General features: G+C 44.1%; 1 protein-coding gene across 2 annotated transcripts in view; it reads right to left on the bottom strand.

Annotated features, from left to right (window-relative positions):
- Positions 1-20,702, bottom strand: part of VPS8 (VPS8 subunit of CORVET complex) — a 245,713-nt gene that overhangs the window by 135,157 nt on the left and 89,854 nt on the right. For both annotated transcript variants that reach the window (XR_013217732.1, XM_077272120.1), the window contains exons 20-23: positions 16,750-16,839; positions 15,620-15,666; positions 7,071-7,293; positions 5,582-5,671 (exon numbers count right to left, since the gene is read on the bottom strand). Coding sequence is in view for 1 of the 2 variants with exons in the window: in XM_077272120.1 (XP_077128235.1) it covers positions 5,582-5,671; positions 7,071-7,293; positions 15,620-15,666; positions 16,750-16,839 (450 nt within the window). In the remaining variant the exon portion in view is untranslated. The remainder of the gene's footprint in view (positions 1-5,581; positions 5,672-7,070; positions 7,294-15,619; positions 15,667-16,749; positions 16,840-20,702) is intronic.

Below are 20,702 nucleotides of genomic sequence, written 5' to 3'. Positions count from 1 at the left end.
TATACTGTAAGACTCCCAGGATCATTAAGGTCCCAAAGATCTAACGGTATGCGATAGTGAAGAACCACGTGAAGACTCCCTGCGAGGAAGGCCATATTTGCAGTTTTGTTGCAATAAGAGGGAAAAATACTAGTTCAGCAAACGAGAAAAAGCCTGACATGGTCAGTGCGGATCTCCCAGGATCACTGGGGCCCTTCCTGCTTCCGAAAATATCTCGGAAGTAGTGGAAGAGGGGTGAAGGAAACTGGTACCATGGAAGAACCAGAGCATGCACTGCGATGGCTTTTGGACATGGAGGCCAAACCATGAACTTAGAGTACATTGGCGTTCAGTCTGGATGCCATCCGACCTACATCTGGAGTGCTCCAGAGAAGACGGATCTGATGAAAGACTTCCGAGTGAAGTTCCCACTCACGGAGTGGGACCCAGACAGCGTCCGCCGCCCAGAGTTCTACACTTGAGATGTGTAGTGCCGAGATCACCAAATGATAGATCATGGCCCAACAGAGAATGTGAGGTACCTCGGCCATGACGCCTGACTGTGGGTACCTGCTAGATGATTGACGTATGGCATAGATGTGGGATTGTCCGATTGAATCGGATGGGGTGACCCCCCAGAAGGCAGTGGACCTGCTGTAGGCCAACTGTACCGTTCGGATCCCCAGATCAGGAAGAGAGGACTGGCATCGGTAGTCACTAATAACTGGGAGAAAGAATCTTCCCTGGATGAGGAAGGAGCTCAGAGACTACACTCTGAAAGCCTGATTGACCTGCAGAAAACGAGTGGAGCGAAGGAATTTTGAAGAGGGAAAAACATAGGAATGTGAAGGTAAGCATCCCGAATGTCGGTGGATGCCAGAAACTCCCCCTTTTTCCGTTGAAGTAATGGCTGAGGGGGAACTCTATCCGAAGAAGGGGGACCTTGTCAAGCTTGGTAGAAGTTTGAGGTTCAGGGTGAGTCTTACTTTTCGGTCCCCATTTTGGAACCAAGATCCCTTAGATCTAGACCGTCCTGGACAACTGATCTACTGCTGGTTGGGTCTATAGGAAATCAAAATAGTTAAAGGTCTCTGACCAAGAGACCATTGCTCTAGCAACACATGCGGCAGCTAAGGGAGGGTAGAGCGCTGAACTGGAGGCCGCAAGACAGAACAAACTAGATTTGCTGACAGTCCGTTGTATTTTTAATTGATGATCCATCGGGTAGGGATACTGGTAGATATACCACAGGAGATTCTACCCGGTTAATATGCAAAGTGGCAGAATGCGCGGCTGCATGAGGAAAAACCGTCTCTTACTATCGCCGCTCTCTTTGGACTGTGCAGAGTTAAAATGATGAACCCTCGATCCACCATCCTCTTAACAGGGAAGTGGAGAGGGATCGTCCACCTTCTTGCATCAACTGCTAAATAGTGGAGATGCCAAGGGGGGGTGTCTGAAAAGAAAAAAAAAAAAAAAAAGAAGGAGCCTCTGTACATCCACAGAGTTAAGATCCTTGGGTGGACAGGGCTGGTTGTCCGGCATTAGACCTGGCTGTAGATGAGGATACATGGAGGAGACACTCCATGTGCTCGTCTATTGCTGGTGTGGGGAGATTGGTGTCCTTTAAAAGGACCCGTCGCCCTTAAGAATCAGACCAGGCATGGCATCTCACGTCTTAGGTGGGAATAGGTGGAGGGAACACCCCGCGTGTTTGCATATTGGCTGAAAAAAGGATACCGCGCTTGCAGAGGTTTCTGTCCAGTGAATCGCTTATCCAGATGCTCCCTGTGAGGGTGAATGGCCGATGCTCTGCGAGAGAGTTTAGTCTCCTTATGAGGGACACTGCGTGATCTAGAGTAGAACCGAAGACCTCGTCAATCTACAGAGATTGGTTAATGATATAAATAGGCGAATCCATCCTTTTCTGAAGTTCTGGTGAGTCCAGAACCAAGGCAATATCCGATCCATATTCAGAGACTTGTTCTCAGCAAATCATTGGTGAGGGATCAGGAAATGAAAGTTCTGTTTTCTAGGCGCGTGTACGTTTCTAGAATACTTGCGGCCCCTGCTAGCCTGAAGGAAAGAGACCATCTATATTGGTCCTGCGAGCACTCCGAGCCACAGAGGGTTCACGGAGGGATTCAATCTCTTGTTAGAGAATCCATGGGTTGCGGCAGTGACGAAACCCACTCAGGGAACTACTACTAGGTACTCTGGGATAAGCTGGGATTGGCGGCGGAGGGTTCCTGAGCTCATTTAGGGTGACCGGCTTCAGACTGGTCATATGCCCTTAAGACCAGGGAATGCTGGTCATGCGCTTTTAAGACCAGGAATACTGGTCATGCGCCTTTAAGACCAGGGAATACTGGTCATGCGCCTTTAAGACCAGGGAATACTGGTCATGTGCCTTTAAGACCAGGGAATACTGGTCAAGGCAGAAAATACTGGTCATGTTAAGTTGTGCCCCTTTAATGTTAAACCATAGCCCCTGTGTGTGTGCCGGCAGGGTGGACCAAGATGGCCACCGGAGTTGCAGAGGTGGCAAAGTCTCGCAGAGAGGGAGAGGCGCCAACTTGGGGGGCGGTGCCACAGATGCCATGTGGGCGGAGCCTCGTGACTTCCATGAATAGGCCCAAGCCGTGGCCTAAATTTCTGCAGTAGGCGTGAGCAATACCAGCGTTGCTGAGGGAAGCGATCGCTCCCGTGCTAGGGAAGAAGCGCCAGAAAAGGTGGGCGGAGCCGCCTTAGCGCGCCATAGTGCGGGCGCGGCTTCTGGGATGCAGCCTACACATCAGCTGAAGCCGGGGGCTAAATTTTTTCAGCTGGCCGGAGCATTACCTCAGGAAGGTGGGCCACAGGGAAGCTGAGGCTGCCTGTCAGCATGTGAATATCCCACTGCAGAGGCCCACCGCTGATCCACTCACCATCAGTGCGCATCCCGGCATTGAGCCGCTGCGATGACGGTTTCAGTGCCGAGGAAAGTGCGCGCACTCTATTGTTCTGCTGCAGGTCAAGTATTGCAGCGTGGATGGTGCAGGGATAGAGGGATAAACCTCAATCCATCATCCCGTTGTTAGGGAGGTGGAGAGGAACCATCCGCCTCCTTGTGCCATCCGCTTTCACAGTGGTGGGACAGTGGGGGCTGCTCAGACGCCATAGAGAGGGTGCCTCTGTACATCCACAAAGTTCAGTCAGGGTGGACAGGGCCAGTTGTCCGGCATTAGGCCTGTCTCCAGGAGAGGATACATGGAGGCGACACTCCATGTGGTCGACTGCTGCTGGTGTGGGGAGATCGGGACCGTGAAGGAACAGTCGCCCCTGAAGTGAGCTCAGGCATGGCTTCCCACGTCGCAGGAGAGGGTACGGGGAGGTATACTTGGCGTGCTCGCCTGTTGATGATTCGGGGGAGATCGGAACCTTGAAAGGATCTGTCACCCCCTTCACTCAGTTAATTAAAAAATAAAAATTCACAGAAAAGTAAAAAATAAAATAAAAACGTTGGGATCTGAACCAGACCCATGTGCCTCCTACAGACACTAAGCAAGAACTGGTTAGCTGAGAGCCAGCAGGAGGGTGTATACTGCAGGGGAGGAGCTGAGAGCCAGCAGGAGGGTGTATACTGCAGGGGAGGAGCTAACTTTCTTTGTATCAATTAGTGTCAGCCTCCTAGTGGCAGCAGCATACACCCACGGTCTGTGTCCCCCCAATGAGGCGTAGGAGAAAATGGAAACGCTACAGGTATTGGAAAATTGCGCAATTTTTTTTTTCTTTTTTAAGCAAAGTTTGGAATTGTTTTTGCACCACTTACATAAAAAAAAGGACCTAGTCATGTTTGGTGTCTATGAACTCGTAATGACCTGGAGAAGCATAATGGCAGGTCAGTTTTAGAATTTAGTGAACCTAGCAAAAAAGCCAAACAAAAAGCATAGCACTTTAGCTAGCATGGGATTGCACTTTTTTTTTGCAATTCCACCGCACTTGGAATTTTTCCCCGTTTTCTAGTACAGGACATGGTAAAACCAATGGGGTTGTTCAAAAGTACAACTCATCCCGCAAAAAATAATCCCTCACATGGCCATATTGATGGAAAAATAAAAAAGTAATGGCTCTGGGAAGGAGGGCAGTGAAAAACGAAAACGCAAAACCGGAAAAGGGCTGCGGCGTGAAGGGGTTAAGTGGTGAAATCAAATTAGGAAAATTTGGTAAAAAAAATTGATGTTGCTATTTTTTGAGAGGCATACCATTTATACATTTGACAGATGAGGGGGCTTGCTGCTTTTTTTTCTCTGCATGCTGAATTGATTGTTTTATTGATACCATTCTGGAGTACACACTGTTCATGGCCAAAAGCTCTGAGGCAGACTTTTTGGTTTTTCACAAAGTTTGCTGCCTCAGATTTTTTTTTTTTTTTAATCTTTTAGTTCAATGTTCCTATGGTTACTCAAAGTGCAATTATCAGCATTTTTTTTCTTTTTTAAAAAGGATTAATATGACAGCTATGAGAGTCTTCATCAGCTCTCTGGCTGCCATAGCAACTTTTTGCAGACCTGGAATGGTATCACAGGGGGCTAATGGTAACCGATAATTGATCTATTAAAATGCGGATATTAGTGATTGACAGCACAATGTAATTAGTTAAAAGGGAAATTCTCATCTCTGAGATCCTATCACATTATGTAGTTGGTGTAATAATATTAGCAAATACCTCCAATTACAAATGTAGTATAGTTCTTCAGATTTGCTGTCGCTTACCCCATGTGCAGTGCATTGCAGTGACTTAGGTATCCATGGTTACAACCACGAAGATGTCTGTCACTAAATGAGTAGTCATAACCATGGGATACCTAAGCTACTGCAGTGCCCTGCCCATGGGCTGAGACATGGCGAATCTGAAGAACTATACTGCATTTCTAATTGGAGGTATTTGCCAATATTATTATTACGCTTACTACATATTGGGATAGGGTCTCTGAGATGGGAATACCCCTTTAAATAGCAGAGAGCAGAACTAACTCTGGTCACTGCTGTTACAGGCAGATGTAGCATCTGCTGGGTAGGATGCAGGCTCAGCTCCTGAGAACGCTTGATACACAAGGATCCAACACAGGTTTTACCATTTCATCCTACATTGGGAAATGCTTAAAGGGGATGTCCAAAAATGTACTAAGAGCAGGTAACGTTATAGAAAAAAAAAAAACCTCTCACCTATTAATGGTGCTGGGACACCAGGAGAATTGCTTCACTCGTTTCTGACTTGTCCAGCTGTGATAGCATGCTGAATGTGACCAGAGGAGCCAATGCAAGCATTACTGCTGAAGTCAGTGATTGGCTGCCGCAGTCCTATCATCGTGAATGGCAATATTCATTCTTTATAGAAGATTCCCCACTTCTTGCGTTGGGGAAAGTATCTATTGTTTTAATTGAATAGAATGAATGGCAGGTGATCACAACAGGACAAGTGCTTTTAGTACATTTTTAGGACATAATGAAAACCCCTTTAAAGAGTTGCATTTTGTTCAACTGTACATTACACACCGATTCAGAAAACTTTAAGTTGAATGACCTTCTATTTTAACAACACGACTTATACAATGCATACCTCCATAGGACTGATAAAATCATTTGTCCCGCTGTTGTAGACGTAAATCATCGCATCGTACAGTCTGTGCTCCCAACACATTTGAACAATCTGAAAAATACAATTGCAAACAGTTTATGTTTAACGTTAAAGGGGTTGTCCACTACTAGGAGAAGCCCTTTTCATTTCTCATGTTTGGCATCATTAAAATACAAACACTTATACCCACGCTGCTCCAGCGGTACCCACGCTGCTCCAGCGGTGTCCACACTCGCATTCCTGGGGCTCTCGTGCGGTTATGTCATGTGAGCCCTGTGCCCAATCAGCGCTGGCATCACTAGCTCCGCCTCCAGACAAACTGAACATCAAAAAGTAGTCAGAACAGCCACCGTCTCACTTCCTGTTGATAGTAAATGCGTCCGAAGGTGGGGCCAGTGACAACGACGCTGATAGGGTGCAGGGATCACATGACATAACTGCACGAGAGCCGATATCACTGGAAAGGTGCTGGCATGGGAGGCGAGTATAGGTGTTTTTATTTTAAATGCGCCAAACACGAGGAATGTAAAAGGGAGTTGTCCAAGTAGTGGACAGTCCCTTTAAAATGTTTGTTAGTTAAAGACATCAGGGAAATAGAGAGAACGTAAAGAGGATTCATCTCCTTCTGGAAAGCTTCATGAAGTAATAAGATAAGACAGAAAACCTTTCTGAAATATATATATTTAGAAAAAAATCCAGCCTAATCTAATGATAACAGCTCTGGTCCTTTGGGCTCTGCGCTGTATCATTGTGTAACAGCTGTATGAGACTTCTTGCTTACCAGCTGGCAGCTAACACAGAGGAGAGAGTGTGCAGCATGTAAGCACAGCGGAGATCTGTGCTGCCGATTGCCTTATACTGGATATACATCTGTAAGATGGATTCAACTGTATTATGGAGTAGCAGAAAAAGGTAAAATATGTCAGCATTTTGCAGCTGTCTTGTCTTTGTGCAGTATGAGACTCAAATGAACCCTTTACAGGTAGATGGATTTCTTTCGCCGATTAACCCCTTACAAGCAGCTCTATACGCCTCCATAATTTGGGTTGCATAATACCCAGGGACATGTTTTTATGGGCCTGATATATTACAATACTGGGAATCACTGGCAAATAATTTCACCATTTTTGTAAATTTTCTTTAGGTGATTTTATGGGGAAAGAAGAGAGTAAAATTATCATACTGTATGGACCAAAACAGCTAAAGAGGCTAAAAACGCCGGCAAACTTGAGCCGAAGGCTCCACTTTGCCATTCATCTATATAGAATCACTACCCCCTCCCCAACAAGCTGGTATTTCCTAGAGGATATACTCTCAACACTTTGTGCTCTCTGTGATAAAGTGTAAGTAAAATACTGAGAAAATCATCCGATTTGTTAATGACATCTTGGAAAAGTCAAATAATTCCAGCTGCTGTCACTTTTTATGGTTTCCCCATAACCCATAAGTTCCCGTTAGGTTAAGGTAGTACCTGCTGTATGTCAAGGCTAGTGACATCCATATGTATTATACAGGCCTCTACATTCTCCATTAGGCCTCGGTCCTGAAAGTGGAGGAGAAGGTCCTTCATTACTTGAGTGGTAAGCCCGGGCAGCTGGTCACGCAGGAGATATGGCTCTAAACACTCCAAGAAGACGCCTTTGGCAACACAGTTCTCGCTCAGTTTGTCGTACATCTGACTGAAGAGGATATCGCTAGAAAGAAACCACAAAGCAGCAAGTTAAAATTCACCTATATAAAAGGCACAATTAGGGCTTGTCCACACACACTGCATATTTGTCGTGCATTTTTCAGGGGTAAAAAAAAAAAAAAAAAAAAAAAAAACGCTGCAAGCTACAGTATCAGTAAAGTCAATGAATACCAATTTTCTCCTTGCATATTTTACGCAGTGTTATTCCTTCCAATACTCTGGTTTTTGCTGCTGCAAATATTCCATGTGTGAATAGACCCTTAGGCTAAGCTTTTACAATGAGCATTTGGTCAGATTTTGCATATATTAGCTAAATTCAATTACTCACGTTTTTACATACATTTTAATAGATTTTTTTCTGGTGAAGTTTATATCTTTTTTGGCATGTCATGTTTTAAATAAAACTACTGTGACGCTAATCGCAACTCGCGGACAGGCCGTGAAGAAGATAAGTCAGAGGTTCCAGGATCAGTACCAAGTAAACACGTAGAAAACGAATGGAAGAGACGAAGGAGCAAGTCAGGTCATGGTCCAGTGTCAGAGAAATACCAGATAAGCAAAGGGGTAAGAGCAAACGGGTAGTCAGAGTACGGTCCAAAGGTCAGGCAGCAGTAGATCAGAACTCTAAGCACAGGAATCAGACAAACACACACACCAGAGAAGAAACTTTGACCGGCAGTGGTCTGGGCCAGACAGCTCACCTAAATAGCAGGGCAATGACTAAGAACAGGGAGCACCTGTGGAAACCTCTGCACCTCCCAGTCTCAGATAGGCCAACTGAGCTGTCAATCAAAGCGTCGACAGCACAGGATAGGAGTACAGAGGTGTCCATCACTGAGTCCCAGACACTTTGAGATGAGGAATCGTGACAGCTGCTTTGTTTTGGAAACTTCCTGGCACTTAGGTTTGCCAAAAATTTTATTGAAAAAAGTAAAGTGCAGATTACAAGTGTTTTTAACGCATTCCTGCTGCGGAAACACAATCGCACCACAGGTCAGTTTACGCTGCATAAAAAGCAACAACAAAAAAGTCAAGTGGGCATGAGACCTATATGAATTCCACTCGCGTTGCTCGGACTGTAAGACACTGCATATTATTGCACAGCAAAAATACACAGCATCAAAAACATAGAAAAAACTCATGGTGTGAAGTTTGCCTTTAAAAACAAAAACGTGGGAACAGGAGCCATTCCATACACAGAGTCCATTGGACTTTATGAGATGTTGTGTGGGGGTGTAACTGTGGCTGTGATTAATATCAAAGGCCGTGGCTACGACTTATCATTGTAGTAAATATGATAGTAAGGGTATGTGCGCACGTTAAGTATGTGGTGAAGAAATTTCTGCACCTTTTGGCTATGTTCGCACTAGGTATTTTTTCTACGTCAGTAAAAAAAAATCTAATTCTATTTAATAAGGTTTTGGCATAAAAACGCTGCAAAATCTGATATCTGCATTTTTTGGTGCGGATTTTCAGTGTTTTTTCACCACAAATTACTTTCCATGGGTGAAAAACAATGAAATAAAACTGAAAGAAGTGACATGCTGCATTGTAGAAGAACAACATGTAAAGCACAAAATCCTGATGACAAAAAAACCAAGGTGTGTGTATGAGATCTCTGAAATCTCATAGACTTTGCTGGTACTGTAAAACGCAGCATTTTGTTCATGCTTTTTGGGTGCATATTTTTCCCCACTCATCAATATGGGTGAAATCTGCAGTAAATCTGCAAGTCACAAACAAGCAATGTGTGCACGAGACTTCAGTATTTTCATTCACTCTGCTGGCATCAGGAGACCCTTCAGATTTTTTGACAAATCTACGCAGAAAAAATAGCGACAGATCTGCAACGTGTGCACAGGCCGTTATTGTCCCTGGGTCACATGTAACTTTTTCCCTGTAGAGAATTGTAGTGACATTGCCACCTTGAGTAAGCCACAAATTACTGTGCTATGTTGTCCAAGCTTTAGAGCTCATACCCATTTGTGAGAAAAAAAAGGACCGATTTCCGGACCGAAAAAATGGACGAGTGCTATGCGAGTGTCATGCGATTTCCATTCAATTTTTCCACAGAACATCCGTATGACATGTGTATGCAATCCGTGTGCAATGCGATTTTAACATGAGGTTTTACATACAGCACTTCTCTGTATATAAAAGCTCATGTTAAAATCGCATTGTAAAATACAACTGTACCGATCATTTTAAAACCAAATAATCTTCAAAACATATATATACTTATAGACACACTGCTCAAAAAATAAAGGGAACACTAAGATCCCACATCCTAGATATCACTGAATGAAATATTCCAGTTGTAAATCTTTATTCATTACATAGTGGAATGTGTTGAGGACAATAAAACCTAAAATTATCAATGTAAATCACAATTAATATCCCATGGAGGTCTGGAATTGGAATGATACTCAAAATCAAAGTGGAAAATGAAGTTACAGGCTGATCCAACTTCAGTGGAAATGCCTCAAGACAAGGAAATTATGTTCTGCTGTGTGTGTGTGGCCTCCACGTGCCTGTATGACCTCCCTACAACACCTGGGCATGCTTCTGATGAGGCGGCGGATGGTCTCCTGAGAAATCTCCTCCCAGACCTGGACTAAAGCATCCGCCAACTCCTGGACAGTCTGTGGTGCAACGTGACGTTGGTGGATGGTGCTAGACATGATGTCCCAGATGTGTTCAATCAGATTCAGGTCTGGGGAATGGGCGGGCCCGTCCCTCCAAAGAAATGCCACCCCACACCATTACTGAACCGCTGCCAAACCGGTCATGCTGAAGGATGTTGCAGGCAACAGATCGCTCTCCACAGCGTCTCCAGACTCTGTCACGTGCTCAGTGTGAACCTGCTTTCATCTGTGAAGAGCACAGGGCGCCAGTGGCAAATTTGCCAATCCTGGTGTTCTGTGGCAAATGCCAAGCATCCTGCACGGTATTGGGCTGTGAGCACAACCCCCATCTGTGGACGTCGGGCACTCAGACCATCCTCATGGAGTCGGTTTCTAAGCGTTTATGCAGACACATGCACATTTGTGGCCTGCTGGAGGTCATTTTGCAGGGCTCTGGCAGTGCTCCTCATGTTCCTCCTTGCACAAAGGCTGAGGTAGCGGTCCTGCTGATGGGTTGTTGCCCTCCTACGGCCCCCTCCACATCTCCTGGTGTACTGGCCTGTCTCCTGGTAGCGTCTCCAGCCTCTGGACACTATGCTGGTGTGAGTGCTGTGCGATTTTTTTTTTTTGCACTTATTGACTTACATTGGTGAGTCTCGTCTAAGATACACAGCAATACGCAGCATGCTGCAATTTTTTTCTCAATCCGATTTCAGCTCTGAAAAAAATCGCAGATGAGATGTAACCCATTGAATAACATTGGTCCGAGTGCAATCCGATTTTTTATTGGATTGCACTCGTCCGTCTTTCTCGCAAGTGAGTATGAGCACATACTAGTAAAATTGGGAAAACTTTGTCAAAAGATTTGCCACCCCTGGAGTATGTGAACACAGCAGACATGTGGAATCGGTCGAATGAAACCATACTGCAGTTCCCTAAACCAAGGGCGATGAAAAATGTTGCTGTGCGAGGAGTTAATGTGAAGGAGCAGTAGAGGTAAACCAGTATTGCGGTCCCTATATTCTCGGGAATGGTGGGGCTTGGAGGCCCCCATATTCATAGAATAAAAGTCGTCCAAATCTGCATGCATCACAAATGCAACAGTGAGTGCTGCTTTTATTCATTTACTATCTGTGTAGAATTGCTTTGAAGTCTATGGAGAATGCACAAAATGCAGATTCAAATAAAACAAAACTTCCAACAACCATAAAAAAGCATAATTTATGATCAAATTACTGTCATGAACATCTGTTTAGAAAATACATGCTTTATATTCTACAACTAGGAAACACAGGAATTGCATACAGTTACTCTAGGCACAGTTCAGATTGTCTGCAGGTTTGAACATCTGCACAAGTGACGTTTCATAATCAGTCATCACAGAATGTGCACCCTTCACTGGCACAAAAACACTTGGCCTGCTCAATAATCACAGGCCACGTTACCGGTGCTCGTGGTAAGAGCCGCGCTGTAAACCACTTGTCCGCCATCTCATCCAGATGCTCCAATTTCATCTGCTTCACCATCTGCCACTTCAAAGGGTCCCTGATTCATCTGATGCCGGAAATATTATGACCTTCCGGATTCTGATATCATACATGGCTGATGAGCCAGTGTTGTGAAGCCGCGCAACTCAAGAGATACTTTTAAGGCTCCTGATTATTTCCAATCAATGTGTCAATGTCAGGTTCACATACTTTCACTTGCTAACAAGTCACTTACTGAATTTAAATACCATTTTGTCAGGTGATCAGATAATATTCTAATGTTCGATTTGGCTCAATCTCTTTAAGGCTATGTGCACACGTTCAGGATTTTTTGCGGTTTTTCGCTATAAAAACGCAATAAAACCGTGAAAAACATGGCTACATTAAGCATCCTATTATTAGAATGCAATCCACAATTTTTGTGCACATGTTGCGTTTTTTTCCATGGCGGAATCGCATTCCGGAAAAAAACGCAGCATGTTCATTCCTTCCGGGGATTACGCACACATAGGAATGCATTGATCCGCTTACTTTCCGCATGTGGCTATGCCCATCATATCATGTGCGGTTGGTACCCAGGGAGGAGGAGAGGAGACTGCCAGGCCCTGGGAACCATATAATTGTTAAAAAAAAAGAAATAAAATAATAAATCGTGATATTCTCACCTTCCGGCATCCCCCGCAGGCTTCCCGCTCCTCACGATGCTTCCGTTCCCAGGAATGCTTTGTGGCAATGACGTGTGATGACGTGGGTCTTGCAAGACCGCTACGTCATCTGAGGTCATTGCCGCTAGGCACTATTGGGAACGGAAGCATCGCGAGGAGCGGGAAGGCTGCGGGGGATGCCAGAAGGTGAGAATATCATGATTTGTTTTTTTTATTATTATTTTTAACATTAGATCTTTTTACTATTGATGCTGCATAGGCTGCATCAATAGTAAAAAGTTGGTCACATTTGTCCAACACTGTTTGACAAGTGTGTCCAACCTGTCAATCAGTTTTCCAAGCGATGCTACAGATCTCTTGGAAAGCGCTAGCATTCTGCAAGCTAATTACGAGCTTCATACGCTTGCAAAACGCTAGTGTTTAGTGGGAAAATGCATGCCAATTCTGCATGCGTTATACCCACGGCAGGAGTTGCGGAATTGCCGTGGAAATTTCCGCGGCAATTCCGGACGTGTGCACATAGCCTAAAGGGAATTATGTTTTTCTTACCATATCACAATTTTTTTAAAAAAAATATAAAAATGTGTAATCTTGCTATTTTCACACTGGCCACTGTGACTTTTTAAAATCATAGTTCCAAAGCTTTCAGCAAGGCTCGTTATCATCAGAGGCAGGATTACAGTGACAGGTAACCCCTCTATACACAGCTAATAACACTGGATCCTACAATCAATAAGCGATATCACATCCTACCCAGCTTCTCCTCCCTTCACAATGATTTTTGCACATGCTCATTAGACTTAAGGTACCGTCACATTAAGCGACGCTGCAGCGATAGCGACAACGATGCCGATCGCTGCAGCGTCGCTGTTTGATCGCTGGAGAGCTGTCACACAGACCGCTCTCCAGCGACCAACGATGCCGAGGTCCCCGGGTAACCAGGGTAAACATCGGGTTGCTAAGCGCAGGGCCGCGCTTAGTAACCCGATGTTTACCCTGGTTACCAGCGTAAAAGTAAAAAAAACAAACAGTACATGCTCACCTGCGCGTCCCCCAGCGTCTGCTTCCTGACACTGACTGAGCTCCGGCCCTAACAGCAGAGCGGTGACGTCACCGCTGTACTTTCACTTTCACTTTAGGGCCGGATCTCAGTCAGAGCAGGAAGCAGACGCTGGGGGACGCGCAGGTGAGCATGTACTGTTTGTTTTTTTTACTTTTACGCTGGTAACCAGGGTAAACATCGGGTTACTAAGCGCGGCCCTGCGCTTAGTAACCCGATGTTTACCCTGGTTACCAGTGTAAAACATCGCTGGTATCGTTGCTTTTGGTGTCAAACACAACGATACACGGCGATCGGACGACCAAATAAAGTTCTGGACTTTATTCAGCGACCAGCGACATCACAGCAGGATCCTGATCGCTGCTGCGTGTCAAACTAAACGATATCGCTAGCGAGGACGCTGCAACGTCACGGATCGCTAGCGATATCGTTTAGTGTGACGGTACCTTTATTACTGGACTGACTGGTTATGTACATATGTGGTTTCCTGAAACAATAGGCAGGAACAGGTGATTCACAAAACTTTGTAACGTTTAGATAAGATAACAACAAAAATAATTTTATTTCCCACCAAAATACTATTTTCGCACCAAATTTCCACAATGGGGTAATAGGAGAAATTGGACCTCACAATTTGTTATGCAATTTTTACTGAACGTGGCAGTACCCTATATGTGGTTTTCCACTACCGTTTGAGCACACGACTGGGATCGGATGGGAAGGAGCGCAGCTTGGCTTTCAAAACGCAGAAGTAGCAGGGACTTTAAGGCAACAGTACCATGGAGTCATCACATGACCGTAGAGTACCATAGTAAACATCGGTACTCACGACTCTCATTGCGGGGGTTCGATGGTTACAAAGGGGGTCTTTTAACCCCCTTTTAACCAATTAAATACCGCTGTCGCAATTGACAGCAGTATTTAAGGGGTGAATTGGCCGCGATCGGTTACAAAACCGTCCGGGACCATTACCGCAGGGTATCATGTAGAGCGGGAATTTTGGCAGCCGGGCGACGCTATGCACTTATTCCCGGTGATGAGGGAATAAGTTTTTATGAGTATTGGCTGTTATTGAGGGCTTAAACAATAGGTTTATTTTTAATTGAAGCTTCCCTTTAATGGATTCTACTTAAACCACTTTTTTGTATCGCTTATTAAATGGGTTGTCCAGGTTTACCACAAAAGTCTACACTGTCTTTATGTGACTGCAGACTTGTGACTCCTCACATCGCGCACGCTGAAAGGTTTCTCCAGTGTCGGCCGTGAGACCGAGCCCTCATGTGACCGCCAGTATGTGGTTACATAACTGCTTGGTATAGCTGCGGGAACAAGTGAATCCTCACAGCGCGCAGTGCCTGCAATGTGAGGAGTCACAAGTCTGCAGTCACAGCGCGCAGTGCCTGCAATGTGAGGAGTCACAAGTCTGCTGTCACAGCGCGCAGTGCCTGCAATGTGAGGAGTCACAAGTCTGCAGTCACAGCGCGCACTGCCTGCAATGTGAGGAGTCACAAGTCTGCAGTCACAGCGCGCACTGCCTGCAATGTGAGGAGTCACAAGTCTGCAGTCACAGCGCGCAGTGCCTGCAATGTGAGGAGTCACAAGTCTGCAGTCACACAAAGTGACTGCAGACTTTTGTGAAAAACCTGAAAACTTTAACATGTACTAATACAGTACATGTCGCAACACAAAGTAATATCAAAATGTCCACATACGGAAATTGCAGACAGAGGTAGCATGTTTTTTGAAAACTGAATTAAACACCAGTGCTATAAATGAATTGGTGCCAGTCTCAAGAAAGAATGTCACATGTCTGATTTCCTTCAATCGATAGAAAACTGAAACATCTCTATCAAGATGATAAAAGATTTAACATAATGGGTAAGGGCAGGTGCTGACCTCGGATCGGCTACATGTGACGACCGCTGATCAGGTGCTGTTTAATAGCCTGTTTAGGCGCCGGCAAATGTTATATGCGCTGACAATAATTGTTAATACAATCGTTGTTTGCACATAGAATATCATGTTGTCGGCAGCACACCACCTGCTTACATTGCACGATGTGCTGCCGATAATCATCTTGCTTGGGTGACTGATGACTTGCTTAGATGGGCCGATAATTCTGAGGTGTGTCGACTGTATTAGCATGTGATTTATGCCTCATTTGCAACCTGGGTGAGAATCGAGTGAAAGACTGAGTAAGGGGAAACAGTTCCGAACGTGTGCGAGAACGACTTCTCAGGTGGGAAGTACATGTTCACTGCTCGAAAAGGCCAAGTGGACCTGACCGTCAGTCCTGCTGCCGCATTTATAATCAGCATGCTATAGTATAAGGTCCAGTGGGCAGAATCTGGGTCTTCGTGTCTGGTAGTCTCCTCCCCAAACTAACCACTAATTTGATTTTCCGCCATCTTCGACTTTTTCCTATGTAGTAAAGCTTAGGAAAGAAAATCTTTTGTCACAGAAAACACAAATACGGAGAAGCTCTTTGACTTACGTGCGTTGCAGAAGCAGACAATATTCTGCTATGACTGGAACTGTGTCCTAGAAAAAAAAGGTTTTTTTAAGTTATATTCCAAAGATAAGAAACCATGATTGCACTACCTGCATTATTACAGGGCTCATGTTAGCCAGAGCTATAACAGTAGGCAGAGTTGGGCTCCTACTGATCAGATATTTACGGCATAGCCTTATGGACATGGCACATGTGTCTCAAGGCTAAGAATTTCTAATGCATGTAATTCAGTGCCGGTTTCACACATATATTTTTATCTGCAGGGTCCAACCTTTGAAGTTATATGAATGAGTTGTAAAGAAGTTGATGCCAAAACAAACCAAAAAAAAATCGCGTTGCTGACCATGGTGGTCCGTCAAATTGCTGCTTTTATTTTCAAAGGTTCTCTATAAAAAGAAAATGGATCAGTTGCCATAGTCCGCTGTTGTACTTTTTCTCTTTGTACCATTTTTGGTTTGCTCAGAGCAACTTATTGAAAGAAGAAATAAGAAGCAAAAACTAAAAGATGGATTTTTCTGTTGGAGTGACATCAGCAACTTAGTCATATATAAGATTCCCATTTTTATTTGGGGTCCATCGAGGTTTGCTACTTCAAAAAGCAAAAATAGAACAGGGTGCATAGTTATACTTGCTGTCAAATTCATGAAAACCTCAAAGGATCTCCATCATGTCATTGGGGTCTGTTGGGAGTTGTCAAGACACTGTATACAACTGATTCAGCACTATGTAATGGCTGAAGACATAGCAGAGATGTGAACAAAGACGGTGGCTCAGTGGTTAGCACTGGAGTGCTGGGCTCCTGGGTTTAAATCCCACCAAGGACAACGTCAGCGAGGAGATTGTATGTTCTCCCACTGTTTGCATGGGTTTCCTCCCATACTCCAAAAAAGACATACTGATAGGGAATGTAGATTGTCCCCAACTGCGACAGCGATGACAATGTCTGTAAAGTGCTGTGGAGTTTTACAAAGAAGCATAAGCAGACTATCAGCAGAAATATTCGGCTTACTATATAAATAGGGGTGTAAAACAGATCTCTTTACTGAATCTGGAAGAGGTAAATTGGTTTGTAACCTGGCTGTGATAATAAGTTGGCCCACAGCTTTACATACCTGGAAGTGTTGCTCCATTATCTGGATTTTTCCCTGCTCTGGGCACTTCCTCAGGGCTTTGTCAGTGTACTGAAGCAATATTTCAACTATCTGAGATCAGATAAATATGATAATATTACGTTACATTTCATAATAAGCGTTATACAAAACTTACAATGATTAAAACACAATTTAGCTAAACACAATAATTAATTTCACTATTTATGTTTCTCCTCGTTATTTATGTAGAGCGTGCAATGTGAAATTTGGCTACTATCGTATTTATATCTACTCATCCTGTACTGCTCTCTGCCTGGGCTACATGTACTGTAGGAGCCACAACGTTTGAGAGAATGATATACCCGACTGCAACTTTTGCAGGTTGGCTTCGATTCATGCTGCCCGTGGTTCGGGGAAGAATGAATCAGGTGACAGATTCCACATAATATCAGATTGGTGAGGCTCTCACATCTGGAACCCTCACCAAGTACCGGTAGCTGTTATTAGGCCATGAGGCAGGCATATGCATGGACGGGAAAAGGTATTAGATGAAGCTAATGGTACCCTCCCCAATGAACCCTCAGCCCCCAAACAAAGGAATGGGTTAGAGACTAAGGTAACAGGACCCCTAAAACATCCCACCCTCCCCCACCGATGGGTCAGGTAAAAACTTAAATGTCCACTTACATGTCCAAATTGTCACCTTTTTCACCAAAAATATCAGCAAAAGTAAAACACTTGTGACTGATGTATTACTGTACTGATGGTGGTTCTTGTAACATACATGTAGCAATGGTTGCTCTGGTTCTGTATTCCATTATCCATTATCAGTACGAAATCATCATCAGTACATAAATAGAACACCAGAGCATCAATAGTACATAAACGAGACACTAGAAACAGCATCAGTAAATAAATAGATCACTAAACCACCAACATTACAAAAGTAAATCACCAAAACCTACATGAGCACGGCACCAGAACCACCATCAGTACATAAATGCATCAAGAGAACCATCATCAGTACATGAATACAGCACTAGAATCACCATCAGTATATTAAAGCATCATGAAAATCACAGTCAGTAAATAAATACACCAGTACCATCATCAGTACATGAAAACATCACCAAGCTTAGTATAGGAATCAATTGTATTGTCAAGTAAGCCACATATACATTTGTATTGCATGAACCTACATCTCCCAGTATGTATTTAACAATGGTTAATATCCAGCTACCTTAAAGGGAATCTGTCACCCCCCCGGGAAGTATACAATCTATTAATATGGGCATACAGGTGATAAAAATGTTAAACTAGTCCTACCTGTATGTCTCATATTAATGGTCTTGTGACTGAGAAATGTTATATTCTTTCTGTATGCTAATGATTTCTTCCAGGCTCCAGAATCCTGCGCCCTACACTCCTTCACAAAACCATACCTCTTCCTCCCTTCTATGGGGACTTAATTCAGGGATCTTCTGCGCAAACGACTTCTGTTCTAGTGACCTCCCACATGCGTGACGATAAGGTGGGAATGTGGTATTTATTTCTGATGGAGTGAAGGGCACAGGCGCAGGGTTCCAGGGCCATAACTGATGTACATGGGAGGGGGGTTGTATTGTAATGAGGACAGGAGGCAGGTATTTCTTCCTGGCATCGTAAACCCCTGAGCCTGGAAGAAATCATAAGTATAAAGACAGAATATAACATTTCCCAGCAATAAGACCATTAATATGAGGCATACAGGTAGGACCAGTGTAACATTTCTATTACCTATATGCCCATATTAATAGGTCATATACATCCCGGGGGGGACAGATTCCCTTTAAAGGGGACATCTTTTCTGATTTGAGTTGTTCTTTTGATTCGTATCCATCTTTTCCAGACTCCAAGATGACTTTTCACATTCATATCTCGTCTCCGCAGACTTCCCTCTTCTCCGTTCCACTGCTGCTCTACCTCTACACAGTGCCCTGGAAAATAAATGTATTTATGACTGCTCGGAGATTTAGTTTTCATTGCAGCAGCTGAATGATTTACAGCTCCTAGCCAGGCTGAGTACATGTGGGGGTTGCCTGGTTGCTAGGGAATCCCCACATGTACTCAGGCTGGGGAGATGAAAACTAAATCTCAGAGCAGTCATAAATACTCAGAGACCACCCGTGCTGGGGAAAACCCGAGCAACAGGTACACTCGCTCATCACTAATTAAGATGCTTTCCGCATAAAAATATTCTTTCCATACTATGACCTAAATAAATCTCATATAGTGTATGGCCTCCACACTCACTGCCCTTATGAGCTACACCCGCCACACTGTATGCCTTAAAGGCGTGGTCCAGTCTAAAATGTCTCTCTATGTGCCTGCAGACTTTTGAATCCCCCCACACTGTGCACTGTGAGGATCTCCCAGTTTCTGAGCTAGAAACCTATATGGAATATTGTCCATGACTAGGAGGGGGTAGGGTTTTGGTTGGGTGGTGGTGTGGATGGGGTGGTGTTGTCTTTTGTTGTATGTTGAAAAATGTATTTAAAAAAAGAAACCTGAATGGAGCAAAACTGCGCCCCTGAGATGGCTTCTATTTGGAAGTATGCATCACCGCCATTCCTGCATCAGAAACCCACAAATCCTCTCAGCGCTCAGTACGTGCACTGGGGGGATTCAGAAGTCTGCTGTCACACAGAGTGACTGTAGACTTTTCATTTTAGACAGGACAACCCCTTTAAATGATCTATAACCACCACACTGTCTGCCATTATTCGCTATAACTGGTCCACAGTATGCACTCATGAACAACGGCCTATACCATGTCTCCTCTCCACTGTTTTACCTTACACTGTCGACAACTCCACACTGTCCCCCTGCCATGCTAACCTTTCTCAATACTATGCCCTCCGTTTCATGCTGCCCCCTCTCTATATCCATTCGGTGCCCCTTTCTCACGCTATGCCCTCATAATGCCCACCATGTTGTGCTCTCAAAACTGTATCCCAACATGGTAGACGGTCCATAACAGACCCCCAATATACAAGATGATGTCCACCACAGCTCCCATGAAGTATGATGTCCACCACAGCTCCCCATTACATAGTATGGTCACCACCACAGCCCCCATATATAGTAAGATGGCACCTACAGCACCACATACAATATTATCGCGACCCAGTCACCAATACAGTGTCATGGCCCTCACGGACGCTTACATACAGTATAATACCCCAGCCAGCTCTATAAAATATGCACCCTATAGTGTGATAGGCCCCAGTATAATGTATGTATTAGCAACTGGATAACATTTAACCTTTATTAGGTACTATGTAAAAGCCAAAATGTGGCACACTAATACAGACCAAAAATATAGACAAACAAAAAACCTATGTGATTAGTGCCCTATTACCTTCACAGAATGGGGAAAACAATACAAGACAAATAACAAACAAACAACACTGCCAGTATTGAGATGGCTTCCAATCCGCATATATTTCCATAAGCTCACTGACTATGAGCCAATGAATTGTATGTACAACACAAAAAAAGTAGGGTATATTGGACACAAGTTACTCTCCTATAATCAGGTCACTCTCCGTATTTGTGTCTACCCGACCACACAAAATATGTAGTTCCTGTCTTTGGTGTACTAATAAATGGCCTCTAAACAACAAAATGCATTATGCTTTGTGTACTATGCATTAACAAGACACAGCATATATTCATAACATTAGGATGTTCATCATGAAAAATATCATATCCAGGATTGGAACCCTGACAGTGCAAAGTAGCAGCACATACCCAACCTGTAAAGATGCCATGTATAACCAATTACCCATCTATAAACCTATGGGATACATATATTTCTCATTTCATATTACATGAGTGTTCCCAGATGGGTACGTTTGTGGCACCTTCAAGGGTTAATACAGGTGGAGTGTTATATAAACGCTGACATACATGAGATGACATATATGTGCTGA

Source organism: Ranitomeya variabilis, chromosome 7, assembly GCF_051348905.1.
Source record: "Ranitomeya variabilis isolate aRanVar5 chromosome 7, aRanVar5.hap1, whole genome shotgun sequence".
Lineage (NCBI taxonomy): Eukaryota > Metazoa > Chordata > Amphibia > Anura > Dendrobatidae > Ranitomeya > Ranitomeya variabilis.
Note: the sequence above shows the minus strand (reverse complement) of the source record. Positions and strands in the feature narration are given on the sequence as shown.